Below are 21873 nucleotides of genomic sequence, written 5' to 3'. Positions count from 1 at the left end.
TTTTTTTAATTTTGAGTATAATTTCTATCTTTTAGCCACAACTCATAAGGTATTTTTTTAAAATATAAAAAATGTTATTCATCAAAATTTTTTTTCTAGTACCAAATATAGTAGTCTCAAAAGCAACCGACAATAAGCCATTTAGCATCAAAATACAAGGCATTTTTCGATGAAGGGACAATATTTTTAAGGCACAGGTACGCCATGGAAGAATAAAACTATAGCTTCTCCTTCATACGATCCTAATTCTGGGGCAGCTGCTCCAAGGCTGAGGGACTGCATCTATACCAGCCTTCCTTCTGATTAATAATAATGAATCACTGTTAGAATAAACTGTTGATTTAATATTATTATTAGTAGTATATGATTTAATTAAGGGTCAGAAAGATTAAGATTTCTACATGCTAATCTGTAAACATCTCAGAAACTCAAGTCACTTTTTCAGTTTTTCCCTGTATCCAAGAAAGAAGAATATTGGTAGCCAAGCTAGCCAGAGGAGAAACCAATCAGGGCTTAACATGTGCTTCTCTTAGTGGTTTATTAGTATATGATTAAGGGTTTTTTTTTCCAGATCTTTATTAAATTGTTATGGATCAGTTAGCCCATACTTCCAAGATTTTGATTGGATAGTTTGTTTTTGGGAAACTGCAAAAGACAAAACCATGTGCTATGTTCTTCGTAGTATCATGTTTTGGTCTCAAACCGAAGACAAAAGCTTCTACTTTAGACTTTGTTTGAGTTCATACAATGAGATGAGGATTATGAATGTTGTAGTTTAAGGTCATGGTTTCTTGGACGGCTACAGCCGATATAGGGAACTCATTAGCCAATCGCAACTCAAGAATAAAAGAATACTACAATTTATATGTCCCTCTACTATGTACAAATTCAATGTGATTAACTTAGTATTGCTCATAGTTCATAAATTAAGGATCATATTTCATCTATGCACTGCAGATTTTATTCGCATGCCGCCTTTATTTCATTTCGTTATTAATTAAAAAAAAAATTCAATCTATGATAAGTTCAAATATTAAAAGAAAAAAATGATTTCGTTTTGTTCTTTCATTGGGGCAGCCATCAAGATTTTTAGATATCTTGTTTTTGAACAAAGAGGATAATAGAAGATCCATCAGGTGAAAATTTTACCAATGGAAACCCCCAAAAACAAGGGCTATCTTGAAAGAGCCTTAAAGCCATAAATCAAAAACTAATTCATCAACTAAAGAAGTAAATATACTTTTTTCAATCTCTACACCCTCTTCAAATGCTTCCAGGTCAAAATCAAGCCATCTCCCATACTTTGTGCTCATGTCCTTGTCTACAAGATCATCCACCATTGTATCCCCCTTGCTTTTCCAACCCAAGATCTCTTTATACACCTCTGCTGCCAACCACCCATTTTTTTGGAGCAATTCTCCCCACTTAACCCATCCTTTGCAGGTTCCAACCAAAACTTGGCTACACCTCAACTCCAGGCATTCATTCACACAAGCAAGCAAAAGCTTTTGTTCAAGCTTGTTGTAATCTTCTCCGTTTCTCTCTGTTCTGTTCTGATGATCAAGTTGATTGATAGCATTCAGGGTCATAACATTTTCGGTCTGACCCAAAACATATTCTATGAACTTTAGCTCAGAATCTTTTAGCACCATTTTCATATAATCAAGTTCCCAGGTAGTTGAATCTTTAAAATCTCTTGAACTTGATGTCCTCGTTAGAAGCTTTTTGCCCATTTCTCCCACAGGTTTAGACGATGCTGAGTCGGGTAACTCCATACCAAATTCAGTCAGAGACTCGCTACCAGGAGTCCAACTTAACAATTCTTGATCTTGAGCCAACAAGAATTGCTTGATGCCTGCAAGTGTAGAGTATACATGTTGGCCAAAGGAGTGATAAAAAAAATTCCTTTATCTCATTAAATCAGGTTTTAGCTTATACAGTAGTCACTGCAATAACATGGTTACTGAGTTTACCCATTATGAAAATCTATGCAAAAATTTGAGTATCATGCAAAATTCATAAACTAAAACAAATGATTCTGAAATTAATCAAATTATGCAATTTTCCACAAGTAACCATTGCTTTGCCTCTCAGACAAATAGTTAATTAATCTCTAGACATTGTCCCGAAATTTAATTGACAATTACATTCATAGTAACTTCATATCATTTCTAACTAAATATAATACATAATAAAATGGGTTCAAGTGGAACAAATTTAGAATTCCAAAGAAGAAAATAAGAATAAGAAGAGTACAGCTTACCATTGGTACCATATCTGCTAGCTGAGCAGCTCCCACTCATGACAGCAGGTTCAAGAGTTGAAAGCAGGCTAGGATGTCGATGATCTAATTCTATGCCAGTCTCGCTGCTGCTGCGGCTGCTAGCATTTTGCTCTTCAATTACTTCTGAAAGCTGGCATCATTCCATAAATTTAAAGTCATATGTTATCCTTATGTAAGATTGAAAAATAAGAATACAATTTCTCTATTGAAATTAGAGATGTAATAGACAATTAAGGGAAAAATAAATTTAGATATATCTTATCAACTTTCCAAATCAGATGAATATCTATACTATCAAAAAGAATAAAAGGATGTTAGTCCAAGGCCCTATAATTACAGAAAAAAGCAGTAGAATTGAAATTGCAAGTTATTTGGGCACAAGATCAGATTTCCACAATTCAACAAATCAAAGACTCTAACTTGGAAGAAACTGAAACAACAGAATATAAAAGGGGAAAGTTCTCCATCAGCTACCAACTTCTCTTTGTGATCACTATTCATGGCTATGTTGGTTCTGCTTTTTACTCGTAAAACTGAAGTCTCTATGTACAGTAATTATGTTAGTGCAAAAACTGTAAATCTAAAATTACTGCTTCTGGTAAATTTTGGAATTTTGAGAAAAGGCTCCTAAGCGTGTATCAGTGCCACTTTTCTTAAAGTTTTATTCACCCCAACGAATTATTTACTTAATAAATATACAAAAGGGTTGCAAGCGATAAACCTCGAGAATTCAATGAAACTCAATGACTAACTACGTTTTGCACTGAAAAAATTAGTCCACAGAGCATTCACCGGTGTATCACAAGATCACCGAACTTCTACAAGGTTTTCTGCAGCAAAACTTTATAAAAAAAAAAAAAAATCTGAAGTTTAATGAAAAAGAGGGAGAGTTTTGAAAATTGTTTTGTGTCTTTTTTAGAAAATCAAAGAAGTCTATATAAACAATTAAGTGTCCCTTTATCCTACAGACATAACTCTCTATTTTGAAACTATTTATTTTTGAACAACCACAATTATTTGATTTGAACAGAGTTTCTGTCTGTTTTTATACAGAATTAACTATCTTTCTATTTTTGGACAAACTTAATTAATTCAACTTTAAATTAAAATAAAATAATATTTTATTTACTAAACTTTAAATTAAATACTATTTTCTTTACTGCACGTGCCAAAGTACTAAGCGCCACGTGACATTAATTAAATATAAATATATATTAATTATTTAATTAATGCAAGACCAACCAAGCTTGAAAAACCAAGCCTATGATCCATTAGCCACATAAGTCCAACAAAAGTGGACTTTTACTCCTTAATTTAAATAATTGTCTTATCATTTCATTTTCAATGTGGGATTATTTCTCATATTTTATATTGAAAATCTCTAACAAATTATTCAGTACAACTATTATGTATTTTTTGCTGATCTGAAGTCCAAGCACTAGATTCTATACTTTGGAAAAACCTTTTGCAGTGTGGGACTTGATTACATATGCCAAGAAAAGTAAAAAATAAGCAAGACCTGCTAATAAAGTAAATGGTAGCAATGTGTGAGCAATACAAACCTGCCACTTCCTTCTACAATCAAGCCCCAGATTGTCGATTGAAGAGCGATCAAAGTCACCTGAGCTATATGAGATATCATTATCTAGATCCACCTGAAGCCTTGCATGATGTACCACCGATGTTGCGGTCACTTTACCAGATGAGGGCGCTGAACTTAGCGAACTGGATGTTGAACTAGAAGAAGTCCCCTCTTTAATGATATTGCAGCTGGACGGCTCAACTCTACATGTCAATTCCTGAAGCTTTTTTTCCAAGAGAACACTCAGAGCATCCCCACCAATTATATTAATTCCAGGAGAAGAAAATGCTGAGCTTTTCAAAAATAGCAGACCATCATCACCAGAAGGATCACTATCAAGGCTGCTGGTCTTTTCCGCACCTCGACTTGTGGAAGGTACATCAGGCATGGAACTTGTGACGGGCGATGTAAATGTAAATGAAACAACATCCATGATTGTTTTCATTTTCTCTGCATCCTGATTCAAGTGTCCATCAATTGTAACATTACATTTTATGGACCTTTCACTGCCATTTATTGATGAATTACCAGAAACAGTTTCTCCAGACGGAAGATCCTCATTTACAGGTGGTTTCTTTCTAGGCATATTCTTCTTTCTAGAGATGGGAAGCTCCTTTGCAGTATCAGTTGCCACTGAGCCTGTCTTCCTGGACTGAGGTTCAGACTTTATGCTCACCTTACTTATAGTCTGATTCAGACCAATTGTACCATTTATGGACCTAGTCTTTCTACCTTGCCGGTCCAGGATTGAAGTCTTTGATGTTGAATAATCTCTATCAGAAATGCAATTCTGCTTCTGATTATTCTGCCTCAGCACATTGTTTGTCCTGTTTGCAGAAGTTCGTTTCTCCACAGTCCTTTGTACATCTGCCTGGCTCCTAGAAAACTGTTTTCCTTTAGCATCATTCCTTTCCTTCTGATTTGCCGAACTCCCATTACCACTAGACAATGATCCCTCTTTCCTCTGAACATTAACCTTTGCTTGCTCTGCGAGTGATATTGATTTCCTCTTATTCCTCAAACTGTAAGTACTACCTTCTTCTGAATCCCTAGTCATCCTGAATGTTGGTGTATAATCAGATTTATTGCGACTCTTGTCCTTATGCTGTCCTTTCAAAGGCTTCGCTGCACTCTCACTTGGCTCATCAGGTCTTTGAGGCCTGGATACTTTATGTGCAGATTCAATTTTCTCTTTCAAATCCTGGATTTTCAAAGGAACCGAAGAGGACCCAAATGATGGCACTTTACCTTTGGAAGTTGTCTGAGGACTAGCCTCAATAATCTTTGCAGCTGCCTCCATTATGTAAGCTGCATTTTTGGTGGGGATGAATGCTGGACTCCTGATAGGAGACAAAAGTTTATGGTTAGTGATTGGAATTGACTTTGCTGATTTTGGAGGCAATATTTCAGTCTGAAACCTCTCAATTGGTCGGTTCTGCACCTTATGAAACCTTGGTTCAATGGGATTTGAAGACAATCTGTCAAGCTTGTTAGACATGTTGCTGTAGTCCGTGGGTTGATATTCATTACATAAATTAGGAGTACTTCTTTCATAATGAGATACTCTACGAGAGAAAGACCCTGAATATGGGGAAGATGAGGGCTCAGAGACATTCAGTATTGGCAATGAGTCCAAACCCATAAGCCTGGCAACAACTCCAGGTGCTCTAGATCCATATCCTTCATCACTAGTCACAGAGGAAGCAGAATTAAAATCACCACTTTGTCTATTACTTGAAGCCGCATTGTAATCATCCCCCTCCATCTAGAAATGAAGAAAAAGTATACAATATAGTCAGAAACTAATATGAACCAGAATAACAGTAAAGCAAAGGAAGATTAAAGGGAGGAAATTTCCCACCGTATGCAGTGACTTCACTAGATTTTCCACAGGGCTTCCTCTCTTTGATTCTTCTACAGTCAAAATGAACACAAATTAAGCAGGAATTACAAACATCATTCACAATAAAGGAAAAAGCGACTAAACAAGCAAAAATAATACATGCATATCCATATAGATGAAGAACAGACATGTACCTGATAACTCAGAATTGTTTGAGAACAATTTCTTCCGAGATTTACCATTCCAATCAAACAACTGAAAAAATACTCCCTTCGAACGTTTTCCTTCCACCTCCATTGTCTCATCTATAAATCAACATTACCCAAAGATTGAAACCCAAAAAGCAAAAGAGTTGAACTATCAAACAAGACCAAGAAGTCAATCTAAAACAAGCATTATCACATCTTAAGTCAACAATGTACAAAAATTTTCAATCGGCTAACAAAAAGGAAGAAACTTTAATTTCAAAAACCATACCTGATTCTACTTACATTGCTCATTCAACTTACAGACAAAGACGATGCATCATCTTCAAGCAAGCAATTGAGGAGAGAAAAGAGAGTTTTCTGACAAAAAAAGCATGAATATGTGAATCAGATCTCCATAATCCAATATCTAAGAAAAACACAAAGTAATGGAGATGCAAACAATCCTCCAAAAAAGAAAACAAAGATGTTAAATGAGCAAAGAATAACTTCATTGTATAAACAAAACTCACCATGAATTCTTCAAAAGGAGGAAATCCCCATGATCCAGGTAACAAGATCCCTCCTTTTCACAATGGGGCTACATAAAAACAGCTAAATCAAACTGGGTATTCTTTAAATTGAACAAAAAACTTCAAACTTTTAAAGAATCCCAATCAGTCTCCCCTTACACTCTTTACAACTAACTCCAAGCACCATTTTCCTTTCTTCGAAGTATTATAAGGTTTTCTTTTCTTTTTACTGCAACTATAATAATACAAATGTACAAAATAATTAAAAAAAATGGAATTTGGTTTAAGTAAGATGGACCCAAAAAGGACAAAAGAAAAATCCATCACAGGAAAATAATATATTTCAGTGACATTAGCAGAGATACCGAGACAGATTTGGTTGATACCAGATAAGAAAGAGAAAGTCAAAATAAAAAAATCCTAAAAAAAACAACTGGAGAGCTTAAAAGAGCAAGAAAAGTCTGGTCTGATTTTGAGCATTAAATCCTAGAGAAGTGACATAACATGACACTGCACAACTCAACTCTGTTAGTTGAAAATTTAAGGACCCAAGGCTCTCCCTTGTGAAACAAATTAATTAGAAAAATCCCACTGCTGCCTCGGTCTTATAAAGTTTTCTAAAACTTAGTACCAATGCCATGCCACATGGGGAAGTTTTACCATGGGCTTGGCAACTTCACCATTGGTTGGGCTCCACTTGCTATAAAAACACTTCAAAATTGATTTCAATTCAATTTTAAATCCCTCTTTTGCAAGTTTTTTGAACGTGTAGCCATTGAGTTTTATATTTTTTCTTGAGAGTGTGAACGGGGTTATTAATGACTGGAATTTTCAAAGCTGAAGAAATTATATTTCTCGTTCTTGTTCTTCCCTTTGTTTTTAGCCTTTAGCACTTTGCAAATTTATTTTTCAAAGATTAAAAAGTCAAATGGCGTGCCACTACCATTGGAGGAATTGTTTTGTCGTGTAAGGAAAAGCAGAAAACAAATTACTAACTATTTAAACTATTTAATAAATTGAATGAGAAACTAATTAATTTAATTAATAAGTTGAAGCATTCCATTGCAATGGAAGTCCAGTTTCTTTTGTTTGTCCTGTTAAGTTTCCTTTCATAAGCTTTTTTTTTTTTATCCTTTTGTCTGATTTCTCCGACAAATCAAGTCCAAATCATCAATAAACCCACCCTTAATTTTGGTAACTAATCAAACATCTTATCAAACATTTGGATTATAGAGAAGTTCAAAGGGATTAGCCTGTTAAGCACATGATTATGTTAATTGTTGGTTGATATGTCAATGTCAATTTATGTCACATAATCTTTTCTCCTAATTGAAAGAAAACATTAAATTTAATCATAACAATTGCATTGTTGTTGCATGTGCTATTTGTCAAATTAATCATCAAAAAAGTCTTTATATAAGTCATATGGCCAATCCTAGATCTTATATTAGATTTATCATTTATTTTCTTATAGGTAGTCCATAATATATGATTCACAAATTAATGACAGACAAATTGATATTAAAAGAAATTAATTATGAAAGTAAAAAGACTTGGGAACATTAGAAGTAATTTTGACCATTAACATAAATTGAAGCTCAAATAGTTATGATCTAGTTAATGTCTCAATGCTTTCAAACGGTTGTTCAACCAAAAAACCAACCTGTGATTTCTCCACTTTTCTTTCCCGAAATCAAAGGACTTGCATTCACATTCATTTCATCTCTCTATCTTAGCTAAAAAAAACCTCGAAAGAAGAAAAGAGAGAGAGCGGAAGGAGGGGAGGGAATCAAAGATGGAAGAGTTCCGGCCCTCCTATGAGGTGTCCCGTGGAGATGGCGGCCGGAACACGGAGATCATTGATACCAACATGTTAAAATATGTGAACAAAGTTTACTTTGGTAGATCACAACCATCTTTTGATCAAAATCAGGTTGATAAGAAAAAGAAGAAGAAGTCGTCGTCAACTATGTCAATCAAGTCATGGTGGAATGAACCAAAGATGAAAAGAAAGAGGAGACTTACCAAGTATAAAATGTATGCCCTTGAAGGGAAGCTCAAGGATTCCTTAAAGAAAGGGCACAGATGGATCAAGAACAAGTATCGTAAGCTTGTGCATGGCTACTAAAGGAAGAGACACTAATCATAAAAGCAAAAAGTACAGAAAAACAAATATTACATCTAAAATGTGAGTTTTTTTTTATTATTTATTCTTCCTTTAACGTGCACCAATTTATTTTTATTTTTTTTCCTTGAATGTGAAAATTTCTCTCTTTTTCTTTTTCTTTGTTATTTTCCTTTTAAACCATTTCTAATAAAAATTTCTCTGTTTTTCCTAGTCCAATAATGTATAATAAGAGAGATTTAATTAAAAGGGTAAACATATCAAATTCCTCATGTGCTACTCCGACTCGATTCAGTGAAACCTCAAAGCTCAAGAACTCGTAACGTATAATATGAGACAAATTTTAATTAAAAGTATAAACAAATCAAGTTACTTCTAAACTACTCCGGCCCAATTCGGTGAATCCTTGAGGCTCAACTTGACTCAATTACACCATCTCCAATTATATAACCAACCTGAATTTCTACCCTAGGAATAATTGGTAAGCATCAGAAAGTCAAACTGAAATAAGAGATGTAAGCTATTTACTCTTATTTGCTTTCTTCCTTCCTTTGAGATTGCAAGTCATAAAAACCCAATTAAGTCTTGAAGTAGGCTTTCATTATGTTTTAAGACCTAGCTAACTTGACATTAAGCAGGAGTAGCATGAACATTTACAAGTACCAAAGAACATCATCACAGGGAAATGGAAAACTGTAATGGAGCAAGGTGAACAATGAACAGAAGGTCAGAGAAGTCACATAAGGTCCCAAAGGTTGATCAGACTACTGTATATCACTATGTTAGGGCTGAAGATTGACAATGCTGTGAAGACTGCCTTTTCCCCATGTCAATATCAAGACTATTCACAATCATAACCTCAATGAATTAGTACTAACATTAAACTGAAACAATTTACGAATGACTTTGGTGTGGTTGGGACGAAAACTCAATCCTCACGACTCATTGTCCTCAACTTCCACCTCTTTTCTAAGTTTAGATTCCTTTTTGGACTGTGGGTTATCCATGTGAGAAACCTGCAAAATAATCCTAAAATAAGATGCAGCTTGCCATTAGCATGCCCTTTGCCCTTACATGTGGGAGCATTACCACATACTTACAATGTGGGACTTCCACTCAATTTTGTGATGCCTGTCTGATACATCAGCAGCATGAGAATGATCACAAACATGGTAGAATATTTGAATAAGAACAGCAGCATCTAGAGCAGCATACTCAAGCTGAACAAAAATTCAAGAAAATTTTGAAATGTGAACACTGACAGAACGATAAAATTAAGAAACATAACAGTCCTTCAAATAATAGCAAATGGGAAGGATGAAGGAACACAACCATGGATATATATATATATATATATATATATATATATATACCTGATTCCGAGTCAATGGCCTTTGTTCCCAGTTGCTATTCCGTCTTGTTTTATTTAAGCCAGCTCCCAATATTTTCTGAGTAGGAGTTGTGAACCATCAATTTGTGGGAAATGAATAATAAAAGGAAAAATAGTTATATTTGACAAGGAATTTGGAAGGACAGAAGGAACAAATACGGACTTCATGTATAGCTTACCTCTGCAAGACCGGAGAGGCCACCTCGGGGTTCTTTGAAAATATTCTGGATGTCCAATAGCATATTATAGCACTTGAAACACTCTAAATCTCCATATGATTGAGCTAGTTGCTTTACATCACATTGAAAATTATAACCTACAATTTGTGCAGTATGTTTATACTTAGCATTATTAGAATAATCATGCCTTCTCAAACCAGACAATCAAGAATACAAACATTCACAAGTATGTGAGATTACACTAGCGAATTTTTCTATGCATAGAAAATTAAATGTGTATATACCAGGCTGGTTTCAGATATATCACACAAGATAACTAGAAATGTGAGATCCATATATAAATTGTAGCAAACTGAGGACAGGATTTCCCTCTTTTCACAAACGACAGATTTTCATACCAAGTTTTAGAATTCTTGGAGACTGCAAGATGCGAATTAGGCAGTTGTCCAAAACATCAGGCACATCCTTATATAACTTTATCAAGTCAAAGATGAAAACCTTCTTATCTGAAGCTATTTGTATGATAGAAACCTGAAACATGGAAAGCACAGTTTTAGTGTTTAAGGACAATTTGATCAGTCGTAATTCATACTGGATAGACAAAAAAAGCCAAAATGTTTATTCATTGATGGTTTGCTAATGCAAACCCAAACAAGCCTGTCACTGATTTAATAATGAAGTAAATTGCAAAACAGAGGACTAATGCTCATATTCAACTAATACATAAACTTTTTTGGGGGTAATTTTTTCTATGTACAAATGTGTAAAGGACCTAGCATATATCAACCAAGCGAGTTCACACAACTATAGAAAATGAAAGAAGATGATACCCTGCTTACCTTGTTCGGTTTGCTACCTTTTACATAATTGGGTTTCCATTCACAATCAAGGCCCACAACTTTGGAACCCTCAATGCGGCATGCTGCCTTATTGAGACCATTAAGTTCATCAACCCAAATTATGTCTTCTACTACCAATTCATTGAGATTTAAAAAGCGACGATGCAGAAAACTAGCTTCAAGTTCTGGAACAAAAGCATAACTATCAGCATGAGAGTCGCATTGAGCCTAATCTCAAATAAGTCCAAAAAATCTACTTACATCTACAAGTAGTGCACCAAACCAGAACACTAAACACCAAGTACTAGCACGTGGTATTAGTGGTTTTTAACAGCATCAAAAGATAAGCAATATAAATGTTAAACAATGTAAAATATCACCCTGAACATATGAAGAAGGTACACAAATTTAAGAACTCTATATACTTTTATTATACAGTCTTGAGTTTAGCTTTCATATGAACCAGTGCTCATCATTATAAGTTTTGGTACACATTCATACTCTACATATCCTGTTTCTTTATTTCCAAAAACAGGGCCCATCAATTAATGAACATACCTTTTGCTTTCAAAAAACCTTCAAGGGAGTAACGATTACACAGTTCATCAACCTTCTCCGAGTAACCAGCTTCCATAGCCAGATAAACCTAACATCCATAAGAAGTAGTCAAAATCAACAGGATATAGAAACATACAAAGACTTACTTGTGAAATGATATGATCCATGTAAAAAGATACTTACCAGATACTCAATTAATTGTCTATCACCATGTGTCTTTGCCTCTGCAACATCCCAGCACGCTTTTTCTGCTAACTTTTTTAATGCACTACAATATGGTAAAATAGCAGTAAAATATTTACTGTTTTTAACACCTCTCCTCCCAGCCTTTTTCTGGGGTCAGAGGTGGGCAGTCATATTGGAGAGTAAGATCTTTTCAGGTACCTTTCTTTGTACTTGTGATGCACATCTGGGAATTCTTGCTGGAGATTGTTCTTCTTTATAATCACATAAGCATTCTTAAGCATGTTCCTGTCAGCATACTCCTGGACAAGAATGGATAACATTGGCTTCCCCATAAACATTGCCCACTTCTCTGCTGCTCTGAATTGTTTGTTTTCCATCATTTTGATGAGAAAAGATTGCCCAGATTGACGAATAGAGAAATGTTCCAACAGACTCACTGCCGTCATATATGATTGTGATTCTATCAATCCAAATATATACTGCTCAACAAATGTCTTTGCACTGTCAAACCTAGAGTCATTCTGGGCCTTTAATTGGGATACAACTTTCTCAATATCTGTCAACCTGACATCAAAAACTTCAAGTATCTTTACAGCAATCCTCTCATCATGGTCAATAGAACCCTCAACAATATAGAGAAATAATCGCGCAGCTAAAATTTTTGCTTCCAAAGAGTCTCCAGCGTTGGCTGCTTTCTTTAGAAAACGATGAAGGGCAGATACGATCAAATGACTGAAACCTTCACAATATGTTCCAAACATGGGCAGGATATACAGACAATAAGCAACAAAAGTAGCCGGTCCAGGTTGGGGGGAATTACATAGGACTTGGTGGACTTGTTGTTGGAGAGTTCGGAACTTTCTAGTTGCCTTCAGGTTTCCTGTCAAATCATCTATAGAGAATCAGAACAAACAAGAAAAAGCCAGGGAAAACCACTAGAAAATTAACTGTGCAACACAGTAAACAAGGCAGCGAAAGCATTTCCAAGTGAATAACAAGATTAGCAATGAAAGGAAGCAAGACCTTACCATGAACATAACATTCTTTAAGAAGGTATAAGAATACGACGGGAGCAACATAGGTCAAATCAGTAAAAGCATGCACACATATCGTTTTTGTTTCGCAGCCTTTGTCCTCCTTAACTCCCAGCTTTATAGTTTTTTCCTTAAACCCCATTCCAGAAAGGCACAGCCAACGACACTAAAGAGGAGATCCAAAAACAAAACAAACATTAGCTTGAATCACTGCAAATCATCATCATATGTTATGTTTGATGCATCATTCCTCACTATTAGCATTTTATTGGCCAAAATCATAACCGTGACAACCATAACCAATTAACTATACAACTTGATGAATGATTAGTCCAAAATTCAAACTCCCTATGCAAAAACGGACCCTGCTAAGTTAATGCCACTTCAAAGCAAAACAAAGCAAAAGAGATACATTAGACAAATAGTTTAAGCAATAAGCTAATACACGTCAAGTTATAAATCCAGGGAAACAAACAACTCAGCAAGCTTTTCAACACCAAGTTTATTCCTTTTTTTCATTTTTTAAAATTTTTTTCCATCCATTTTCTCACCAATCAAAGAAAAAAGTACAAAATTAAATACTTTATAAAAAAAAGAATTGAACAAGGTTTTGCTTGCTCTTATAAACCAATACAAAGCAATTAACAGTTGATTTAATCACTTCAAAAAATATATTATAATTTATAAGCAAAAGACAGAAAATCTTAAAACAAATCACTTTAATACAAAGCAATTAACAGTTGATTTAACCACTTCAAAAAATATATTATAATTTATAAGCAAAAGACAGAAAATCTTAAAACAAATCACTTTATTAAGAGCCTAAGCAAAATGATTAAAAATGTCAACAGCTTTGAAAGTTATTAAAAACTCGTTTGGTCGGAGAGAAATGCAGGAAAGTAAAAGAATTTAAAGCAGAAAATGTTCAAATGCTTCAATATTAGTAACCTGAAAAAAATGAAGCAAACTAGACAAAAACAACTGGAAATAAGATTAAGAAAATTTTTCCTCTGTTTTCCTTCGCTTTCCCGCGAACCAAACATTCCTCTATTTAAAAAAAAAAAAAAACAAACACAGACACACAAGTTTGATAGTACAATCTAACAAAAAAGACAGAGAATAGCAATGGATAAGAAGAAACTCACCGACTTTTTTCTTTTTATTTTTATTTTCGAAATTTTTACAGCTTTCGCTCTCGCTTGTCTGTGAAAAATAAATGCCGAATACTTGGCTGCGGCTGGTGAGTGGTGACCGGTGAATGTATAAATGAAGACTTTTTCTTTTTAAAAAGAATTTATTTATATTTTAGAAAGCTCAAAAAATATATATTTAAAAATAAAATAAAAGTAAAAAAGCCCAGGATGGGATGGCCCACTGGATCTTTCCCCTTTTGGCATATTTTGTCTCTCCTTCGTAAAAACAGCGTTGTTTTAACAGAATGTTAGTAAGGAAATTTTTTTACTCTAATTTTTTGTTTTCGATTTTTAAATTTTTTTGTTAAAATAGTAGCATAAGCCATTTCTGGTTCTACCAACATTATGAAATATTAATAATAATTCTTTTTTCATTAAAAAAAAAAAAAGGAGTATGTGCAGCATTGAGTATGTGCAGGCGTAGGACAGGATAATTGCTCACAGCAAGTGAGGTGTAGGCCATATAAGCAAGTGGATAAGTTCAGAGTACTAAAAAAGAAATCATTACTTGAAATTTGATTTTATAATTTAAAATATTATAGGTTGATATGATATTATGAAAATAAGATATAAAAATAACATAACTTAAAATTTTAATAATAATTATATATAAATTTAATAAAATTTAAAAATATATTTTATAATTTTCAATTCAAATTATAACACTTAATTTTATATAAAATATAATATAAATATACGAATTTGTTAAGTCTAATTGAAATTCATTTAAAAATACTACAAGTAATAAAAGTGGTGCAATTGGTAGTTGGAAAGGGAAAATATCTTTACATCTATCATATTTATTTATGAGATTATAACATTTTTTTTATAAATTTTTTATGTAATGAATTCAAAAGATTACATTCAATCAAAAGAAAATTTCAGGAAAAGTCATCAATATGTCTAAAATATAATGTCTCAACAATTGGAGTTGCAAGTTGAAGCCTAACAAGCAAGATTTTCTGCGCCTATTGGAACAAAAGAAAAGTTGGCTCTCAAGCAGTTAATCTTAAAGCCTGGATTAGCTGCTATTTTGCTCGAGCAATTGCTGAGACCAAGCTAGTCTTCACGTTTTTCTTACACGCTAGACACGGGTATTAGCTGCTGAGCATTTTTGTCTTCACTAGGCTTGATGTGTTCTTAAGGACACCCCAGTAGCCTCATTTCAGGAATTGCCACAGGCAAAGATGAGCTGGTGTTTGATTGGTGGGTGGCTGTCTGCTATTAGCTCTTAGCTCTCGGAACATCCAAGATACAGCGACTAGCACTGAGATGAGAAGGGAAATTTTGATGCAGGGTAGAGGAATAGCAAGTGCACTCTTCATTTCCGAGATAGTCCAACAGGATCCGGTTTCAGTCAAGATATTTAACTGGCAGCTCGGTAATCAGCAACTTTCATTTTCTTGGTTAGTTTGAACAGAATGATAGTGATTTTTAACAAGCAATTCTTGCTTGAATACCTGAACAAGGAAGTTGAATAGGTGTCAGTACAAGATAAAGCTTTAAATATCAATTGTGTCTGTTTCTGAACTTAATAATGGAAAATGTACTCATAGAAGGCTAGATAAGACTTGCCTTTTTAAAGTATTCCAGCTCAGGCCTTAATTCTGCCTCAAAATTATCAGCTGTATATTGCTCAACTCCAGGCGTTAGGGTCTGAACCCTTGCTTCCCCAATAACCTGTAAAGAAACCACAAGATCAATTTAACAGGAGGGTGCTTTCCTAAGAGGCTAAGAAGCATTATTATAGAAGTAATATAACAGAAAAGTTATGACTGTTAATTTCCAGTATTCCAAACATATACAAGGAAGAAGCACAAAAGTTGAAAGATTGGTTTGACAACTTTGTTTGGCATTAATATAACAAATATAAAGCAAAATCAAGAGACACAAGCACTGAGCGGCAAGTCTAAAAATATGTTGCCAAATGTCTAATACACCCAGCATGGTGGTTACTCAGTCTCATTTCCTTTTTGACCATTTGGATCTTTTAGCCTGCCATCAATCATCATGGAACGAGAATTGGAGCTCCTTCTCCTACTCCTTTAGGGCCCCTAAATCCTAAAACAAAAGCCTTATTCTGTACCAATGTAGTGAAGAATGTTAAGGATATCTAGCATTCCAGCTACACCCACCAGCAGCATTTTTCAGGTAGAAGTAATGATCATATTTATAATATTTGAGGAAACTTAATTCATGTTATCCTATAGAAATACTAAAAAAATATGAAATTAACCATGCTTGTAATCTTCAAATCATGAAGAGTCAGAGGATGTGGAAACATTTACCTTTGATAGCTAAATGGAAAATTGGACTTAGAAAAGCATGTTTGCTATATGCGCAATTAGTATAACATGTTACTCTGATTACAACAGGATGTGCAAGAGCTTTATAAAACATAGAAGAGACTCAACTGACACAAATTATTGTCCATTGTTAGCAATGGCACAGAAAGTGCTGCAGTAAACAATGTCATCTCAGCTCTTTCTTTTTCTCAGAGAAAATGGGGAAGTTTTATTCAACTTATCATGTGTATATAGTGCTCCGGTACCAATTTGGAACGTTAAAAAAGGAAAGAAAACTGCTACATGAACATTGTAGAAAGTAAAACAGAATATATTTAATTTCCACATCAGATTATTAGACATTACCAGCTTGAAACCTTCATGAGAATGTGAAAAATCCATTTCTTTGTAGCTTACGTATCCATTCCGATGTAATACAACAGATAAACGTATAATTGTACAAAGAACTCTGAATTTCTGTTTGTCCTGAAATAAATATGAATGATCATATCTACAAAAGTTCAGACTCCCTTAAAAGCAAATGACAATGCATCACCAAGCATATGGAATAAGATACCTCTTCTCCAAACTCACTAAAGGAAGCATGATCAAACTTTGGTAATTTCTTCCTATGGTGTCTTGTAAGAAGAGCTATTAGCTGCAATTTCACTAAAAGGTGATCAGAAGAGAGAACATGTTTAGACATCCTGACTAACCGAACAAGATTGATCGACAGACAGTGTACCTTGACCTCCTCAGCGCTATATCCATGAAGATTATTTCCATTCTATAAAAATAGACCAAGTATGTCAAAAAGTGGAGAATAAGAAAAATCAACTCCAATTTTATATTTTATGCAATGCAGGAAATTCGAAGTCTTATAAACTCCTAGCTGATTATCAATGCCATAAAGTTACTTTTCCTTTTTCAATCTTGCTGAGCAACAGAACTTTTTCTTGGTTCTAAAAAGCTTAAAATTTTTACCCTTTTTATAGCAATACATAGACAGGGATGGTACATTAATGCATAATTATGGCAAATAATACAAAGAGAAAATCAAACTCACCATGATAATGTTATAAGACTGCTTATGGTAACCCTTTTTACCAGTGAAGAGCCCTATATTGTGAAGTAAACATGCGGCTTCAAGATATTCCAGATCTTTGTCATCTAAAGGAACAGTAAGGTTAACTCCATTGTTATCAAGCTCTTTGCATTTTCTTAAGCCTTTGAAAATCTCCTGGAATGATTAAGTTAAATCCATGAAAACAAGATAATTTTTTTCTTTATGTATGAGATACTAGTTAAATATTCAGTCTCTTATTCATTAGCTTTTGCTTCTTAAGGTTGAAACCGAATTTTAATCAGCAAGCTAACATAATAGCAATCATCATTCTAAAAACTAGCAATTGAGAAATGAATTCTTGAACTATACAACCTAAGAAAATTAAAAGTCTAAAACCAAGAGACATGAAATCACCCTCGCAATGCTAGCACATTCAGCAGCAGAAGTGGTCTTCCTTTTGCCATTAAACCTTTTAGCAAGCCGCAAAAGGGACCGAAACCGAGCATTTGCATTCAAATCATATCCATCATCAAAGACCTTAGCTAAAGTGTCAGCAATCACACCTTCTCTCAATCCGTAACCAGAAACCAACATTTCTTTAATCCCAAGCAAATCAAATATCTCCTCCAACAAAACCCCACCAGCGACAATAGACTCTGACCTTCTCTTAAAAAACCCATCTCTCCTAACTTTCTGTCCTTCTCCTTTACACAACCTCTCAACAACACTCTTTAATTCCTCTCTGTTAAACCTCCAGTCCCTTTTACATTCCCTAAACAAAGCCTCATTATCAACAAAATCTAATCCATACCCTTTAAAAACTGCTTTTTCAATGGCTCTTATTGTCCCTGATGAACCCACAGCTACTTCAAAGCCAAAGTTTTTAACTTTCTCCACTAACCCAGATTCCTTAATTACATTCCTAATATACTTCCTCATGTTCCAAACTCTTTCAGTTTCTTCACCCCCGAAACCCTGTTGAGTCAAAGTCACGTGACCAAGCTTCAGAGACAAGCAAAAGTCAACCTTTCCACGTGACCCAATAGCAAACTCAGTTGACCCACCTCCGATATCGATATTCAAAACCGAATTATCAAAAACAGGCAAGAATTGAAGGGCACCCAGGTAAGAAAACCGGGCTTCTTCTTCACCTGATAAAACTTCAACGTCGAACCCGGTGGTTTCAGCGACTGAGTCGATGAATTGGGCCTTGTTTTCGGCTTCACGGACAGCCGATGTGGCTACACAGCGAGTGTGGAGAGACGGGACATGGTGGGTCTGAATGAGTTCGTTGAAATCTTTAAGGGATTTGAGAGAGAGGTGTAGGGAATGGGTGGAGATTGCGGAAGAAGGTGAGTCATGGCCTAATACGACTGACTCTTTGACGGTTAAAACAGGGATGAATTTGCCTGTGCGATGAGCTTGAACTATTAGAAGCTTGAAGGCATTCGTGCCAATGTCAACGGCAGCAAAGAGATTGCCGGCCATAGGATTTTTCATTTCCTATTCGCTTTAGGATTGCAGAATTGTGGAGAATAAGTAACAATGCCTTGACAAAGAAGAGGAGAAGTAATGGGCTTTGTGGCCTAAAGAACAAATGAAGATTGCTATTTCATCATAACTGCTTTGTTGGGCTTGGATTGATAAAACTTTAGATCAAAATTCTATGGATTATTAAAAAATGGACTTTGTTTTGTTTATTTTTATTTTCTATAATTTTATTTTTTGTAATCAAATATTATTATTTGAGTAAATTTTATACAAAAATTATATGTCATAATTCGTATAAATATAAAAATATAAAATACATTTTTTTAGTGTTGTTAAACTCATATATAGTTGTTGTTGTTAAAATTTTAAAATCATATCATATTTGTATTATATTTTTTTATCATATTTATGTTATATTATTATATCGTATTTTAAATTATCAAATCTATATTTAGGGTAAACAACCCAATCCGCCTCCGACAGGTTTTAACTCGACCCAAACTCATAGGGTCAATTTTTTTTTTTTAATCGGATTTCAAGTCGGGTCGAATAGTGCTAATAAGAGGTCGTGTCGGGTTCGGATTTTATACAAATCCGACCCGACCCGACTTGATATTATATAAAAATAAATTTTAAATTAAATTTTTATATATTTATATAATTATATATTTAAATATTTATATTAAAAAAATAATATTTTATTAAATTTGAGTATGATCGGGTCAGGTACAGTTTATATATTATTAGATCGGGTCGGGTTCAATTATGAAAAAAAATTAAGACCGAATCAAGTTCGGGACGAGCAAAAACCCTGCTTCGACTCGACTTGTTGTCAACCCTATCTATATTGTAGTAAATAATTACAAAATTAAAGCCAAAAAATTACTATAAACCATTTCAAGGCACATAAAGGAAAAAAGACAGGATAATATGACAATAACCTTTCACCTTATTTATATATATAACATAGATCATAATTCATAAATCATTGATTTTTTTTCTGTATATATGATAAAACTTAAAAGAAGGAAACAACAACATATTCAAACCTTAAACTTCAATCTCTTTTTTTTTTTTTTTTTAATGTTACACTTGCTATCAATATCAAGTGTGAGTTTCAATTAGCATATCTAGACTCTATTTTTGTTTAGGCAAAAATTTTAAAAAATTAAAATTCATGAAAAATTCCAAAATAATTAAACATATAACGTTAATATAACTGTCTCTATTTAAATTAAAAATTGTTTTAATCAAAATAAAAAAGGTTTGGAATCCAATTCTTTGAATAAAGATATGTTTTAATACATAAGTCAATGACTAAGGCCATTGATTCTAAAATTTCGTCCATCTTGAATTTTCCTCAATATTTTTGTGATCAACATAGGGCCATTGATGATCTATATAGGAGCATCATGGACCATGGCCCTTAAAAAAATTTTAATAAGTTTAAAATTATTGATTTAGTACTGTTATTTTCATTCTCGGTCCCTTTCTTATTTAATTTACTATTGACTTAATGTTTGGCCCTTCCAATATCATGATACTGGCGTCGCTATGAATAGGAGTAAACATGTATAAATAGAAGAAAAAAGAACGAATAAATAAATTAAATGATTACTGATGAGAGTTTCATAAAATAAGAACACTGTAGTTTTAATTTATGGATAAAACTTATGTCAAATTTTTTAGATGAAATTTATGAAATTTTTAAAAAAATTAATTTAATAAAAAATATAAATTAATAAAGTTTAATATAAAAAATAATAATATATAAAAATATTATTTATAATTTCAATTTGATCGATACTTATTTAATTATAAAAATTTTATTAATATTTTTATTAAAAATATATATAAATATATATAATTTTATTAAAAAATTTAAATTATATATATTTAATTTATATAACGAGATATTTTAATATATTAAATTTAATAAAAAAATTGCATAAACTTTATCTAAATAACTTAGACTAAGTCTTTCCCTGCCATTAATTTCATGAAAACTATGGTGGTTATAGAACAAGTTTCAACTCCGCACAATAGGAGCCAAGTCCACGGTCTGCCCTTTAGTTTGTCTTGGACTTTGTCTTAGTCGTTGTCTAGAATTTTGACTAATTGACAAAAGTATTACAACTGCTACAGTATATGATTGATTGTCGGTTGGGGGATTTCTTTTCAGTACTACTTGTTTGAAAATTAGCCATTTGGTCCAAAAAAAAAATTATTGCTTTCTTCACACCATTGAATTAAAATTGATTATTAATATGCTTGCAAATGCCTTTTATATTTATCAATAACCAAAAATCAATTCAAAATTTAGTGTTTTATTCTGTTCGAATCAATTTTTATTATATTTATCGAACTATAAAATTTATAAAAAATAAAAAATAAGTGTATATCTAAAATGAAAAGATATGATAAAAAAAAAATAGTTGGTTTAATTTTTGCTTCATATCACTTGAAAATTATCAATATGTTCAAATATAACTGTTCCAGACAAATTAATAGTAAAAAAAGAAAAGTATATTAAATTTGGAGCATAAGTTTCCAGGAGTTTTCGTGACCAATGAATTTTCTCTGAAAATTCTTCCATGGAGTAAATGAGACTGCAAATTCCATGAACTTGCAAAGAACTTGAAAATCAACACAACATGAAACTTCGACAGCTGTTCCTCTTCTTACAAATCAGATGTCACTTTTTTTATTTTACTGGGAAAAAATTTTCTTTAGGGAATTAATGTTACTTGCACATGCTTAAATTTTATTTGATGAATATTGAAAAAATTAAAAGGGAAAAAAGGGAAATTTGGTGCAAACAATATATCATAAATGAACTCAAGAAATTGAATGTTCACGTAATTAAATTGATAAGATTTACATGCATGCAAAAGAATTTTTGGAGTAATCAGTAAGGTTGCTTTAACTCTAATGTGAAACAACAGCAGCCACCATTCCTGATTTTAGGAAAAAAAATGCAGCAAAAACAGAGAGAGAGAGAGAGAGAGAGAGAGAGAGAGAGAGAGAGAGAGAGAGAGAAGTCTCACAGGCATTTGCATGTTGGCCAACACTGAAACTGACATGGTGAACCAAGTGGGAG

The 21873-nt window shown here is 33.4% G+C and overlaps 4 protein-coding genes across 13 annotated transcripts; 1 reads left to right on the top strand and 3 right to left on the bottom strand.

Annotated features, from left to right (window-relative positions):
• Positions 1-1033: 1033 nt before the first annotated feature.
• LOC111277365 (uncharacterized) lies at positions 1034-6939 on the bottom strand. Of its 8 annotated transcripts, none has more exons than XM_089764235.1 (8): positions 6587-6736; positions 6428-6495; positions 6187-6275; positions 5904-6014; positions 5728-5777; positions 3847-5631; positions 2264-2414; positions 1034-1855 (listed from the first exon to the last, which is right to left on the bottom strand). In XM_089764235.1, exons 4-8 carry the CDS (start codon positions 6004-6006, stop codon positions 1191-1193), a joined length of 2754 nt encoding a protein of 917 aa, XP_089620361.1. In that variant the 5' UTR covers positions 6007-6014; positions 6187-6275; positions 6428-6495; positions 6587-6736; the 3' UTR covers positions 1034-1190. The 8 variants fall into 8 exon arrangements, with proteins under 8 accessions (XP_089620361.1, XP_089620359.1, XP_089620363.1 ...); XM_089764233.1 differs by having other exon boundaries at positions 5728-5780; positions 6587-6674; XM_089764237.1 differs by having other exon boundaries at positions 3847-5206; positions 5308-5631; positions 5728-5780; positions 6428-6609.
• A 1283-nt stretch (positions 6940-8222) lies between these two features.
• LOC111277974 (uncharacterized) lies at positions 8223-8555 on the top strand. The gene has a single exon (XM_022864421.2). The coding sequence runs from the start codon at positions 8223-8225 to the stop codon at positions 8553-8555; it is 333 nt and encodes a 110-aa protein (XP_022720156.2).
• A 683-nt stretch (positions 8556-9238) lies between these two features.
• Positions 9239-14000, bottom strand: LOC111277364 (Polynucleotidyl transferase, ribonuclease H-like superfamily protein). 2 transcript variants are annotated; one of them, XM_022863774.2, is made up of 11 exons: positions 13884-14000; positions 12733-12904; positions 11903-12584; positions 11702-11786; positions 11519-11606; positions 10961-11145; positions 10520-10652; positions 10122-10258; positions 9926-10000; positions 9653-9772; positions 9239-9568 (listed from the first exon to the last, which is right to left on the bottom strand). In XM_022863774.2, exons 2-11 carry the CDS (start codon positions 12878-12880, stop codon positions 9488-9490), a joined length of 1734 nt encoding a protein of 577 aa, XP_022719509.2. In that variant the 5' UTR covers positions 12881-12904; positions 13884-14000; the 3' UTR covers positions 9239-9487. The 2 variants fall into 2 exon arrangements, with proteins under 2 accessions (XP_022719509.2, XP_089620358.1); XM_089764232.1 differs by lacking the exon at positions 13884-14000 and adding an exon at positions 13687-13824.
• An 810-nt stretch (positions 14001-14810) lies between these two features.
• Positions 14811-18859, bottom strand: LOC111277363 (Ppx-GppA phosphatase). 2 transcript variants are annotated; one of them, XM_022863769.2, is made up of 7 exons: positions 17697-18857; positions 17283-17456; positions 16962-17003; positions 16794-16874; positions 16583-16702; positions 15507-15611; positions 14811-15391 (listed from the first exon to the last, which is right to left on the bottom strand). In XM_022863769.2, the coding sequence occupies exons 1-7, from the start codon at positions 18780-18782 to the stop codon at positions 15317-15319; spliced, it is 1683 nt and encodes a 560-aa protein (XP_022719504.2). In that variant the 5' UTR covers positions 18783-18857; the 3' UTR covers positions 14811-15316. The 2 variants fall into 2 exon arrangements, with proteins under 2 accessions (XP_022719504.2, XP_022719506.2); XM_022863771.2 differs by lacking the exon at positions 17283-17456 and having other exon boundaries at positions 17697-18859.
• Positions 18860-21873: the final 3014 nt, after the last annotated feature.

Source organism: Durio zibethinus, chromosome 7, assembly GCF_047325235.1.
Source record: "Durio zibethinus cultivar Kanyao isolate XHJ-2024 chromosome 7, ASM4732523v1, whole genome shotgun sequence".
Taxonomy (NCBI): Eukaryota; Viridiplantae; Streptophyta; class Magnoliopsida; order Malvales; family Malvaceae; genus Durio; species Durio zibethinus.
The sequence above is the reverse complement of the archived record's forward strand: the minus strand, read 5'-3'. Positions and strand labels throughout refer to the sequence as shown.

Bases quoted from the DNA above. Each gene is read 5' to 3' on its own strand.
- LOC111277974 (XM_022864421.2), top strand. From the start codon at position 8,223: ATGGAAGAGTTCCGGCCCTCCTATGAGGTGTCCCGTGGAGATGGCGGC.
- LOC111277365 (XM_022863779.2), bottom strand. From the start codon at position 6,006: ATGGAGGTGGAAGGAAAACGTTCGAAGGGAGTATTTTTTCAGTTGTTT. The intron at 5,632-5,727 runs GTGGGAAATTTC...CTTCATTTCTAG, and splicing joins TAGTGAAGTCACTGCATACG to ATGGAGGGGGATGATTACAA. The intron at 2,415-3,846 runs GTTTGTATTGCT...GAATGATGCCAG, and splicing joins ATTGTAGAAGGAAGTGGCAG to CTTTCAGAAGTAATTGAAGA.
- LOC111277363 (XM_022863769.2), bottom strand. From the start codon at position 18,782: ATGAAAAATCCTATGGCCGGCAATCTCTTTGCTGCCGTTGACATTGGC. The intron at 15,612-16,582 runs GTAATGTCTAAT...GTTTCTTTACAG, and splicing joins CTCATGAAGGTTTCAAGCTG to GTTATTGGGGAAGCAAGGGT. The intron at 15,392-15,506 runs GCAAGTCTTATC...TTCCTTGTTCAG, and splicing joins AGCTGGAATACTTTAAAAAG to GTATTCAAGCAAGAATTGCT.
- LOC111277364 (XM_022863774.2), bottom strand. From the start codon at position 12,880: ATGGGGTTTAAGGAAAAAACTATAAAGCTGGGAGTTAAGGAGGACAAA. The intron at 11,607-11,701 runs GTAAGTATCTTT...TATGGATGTTAG, and splicing joins GACAATTAATTGAGTATCTG to GTTTATCTGGCTATGGAAGC. The intron at 11,146-11,518 runs GTATGTTCATTA...CTTTTGTTCCAG, and splicing joins AGGTTTTTTGAAAGCAAAAG to AACTTGAAGCTAGTTTTCTG.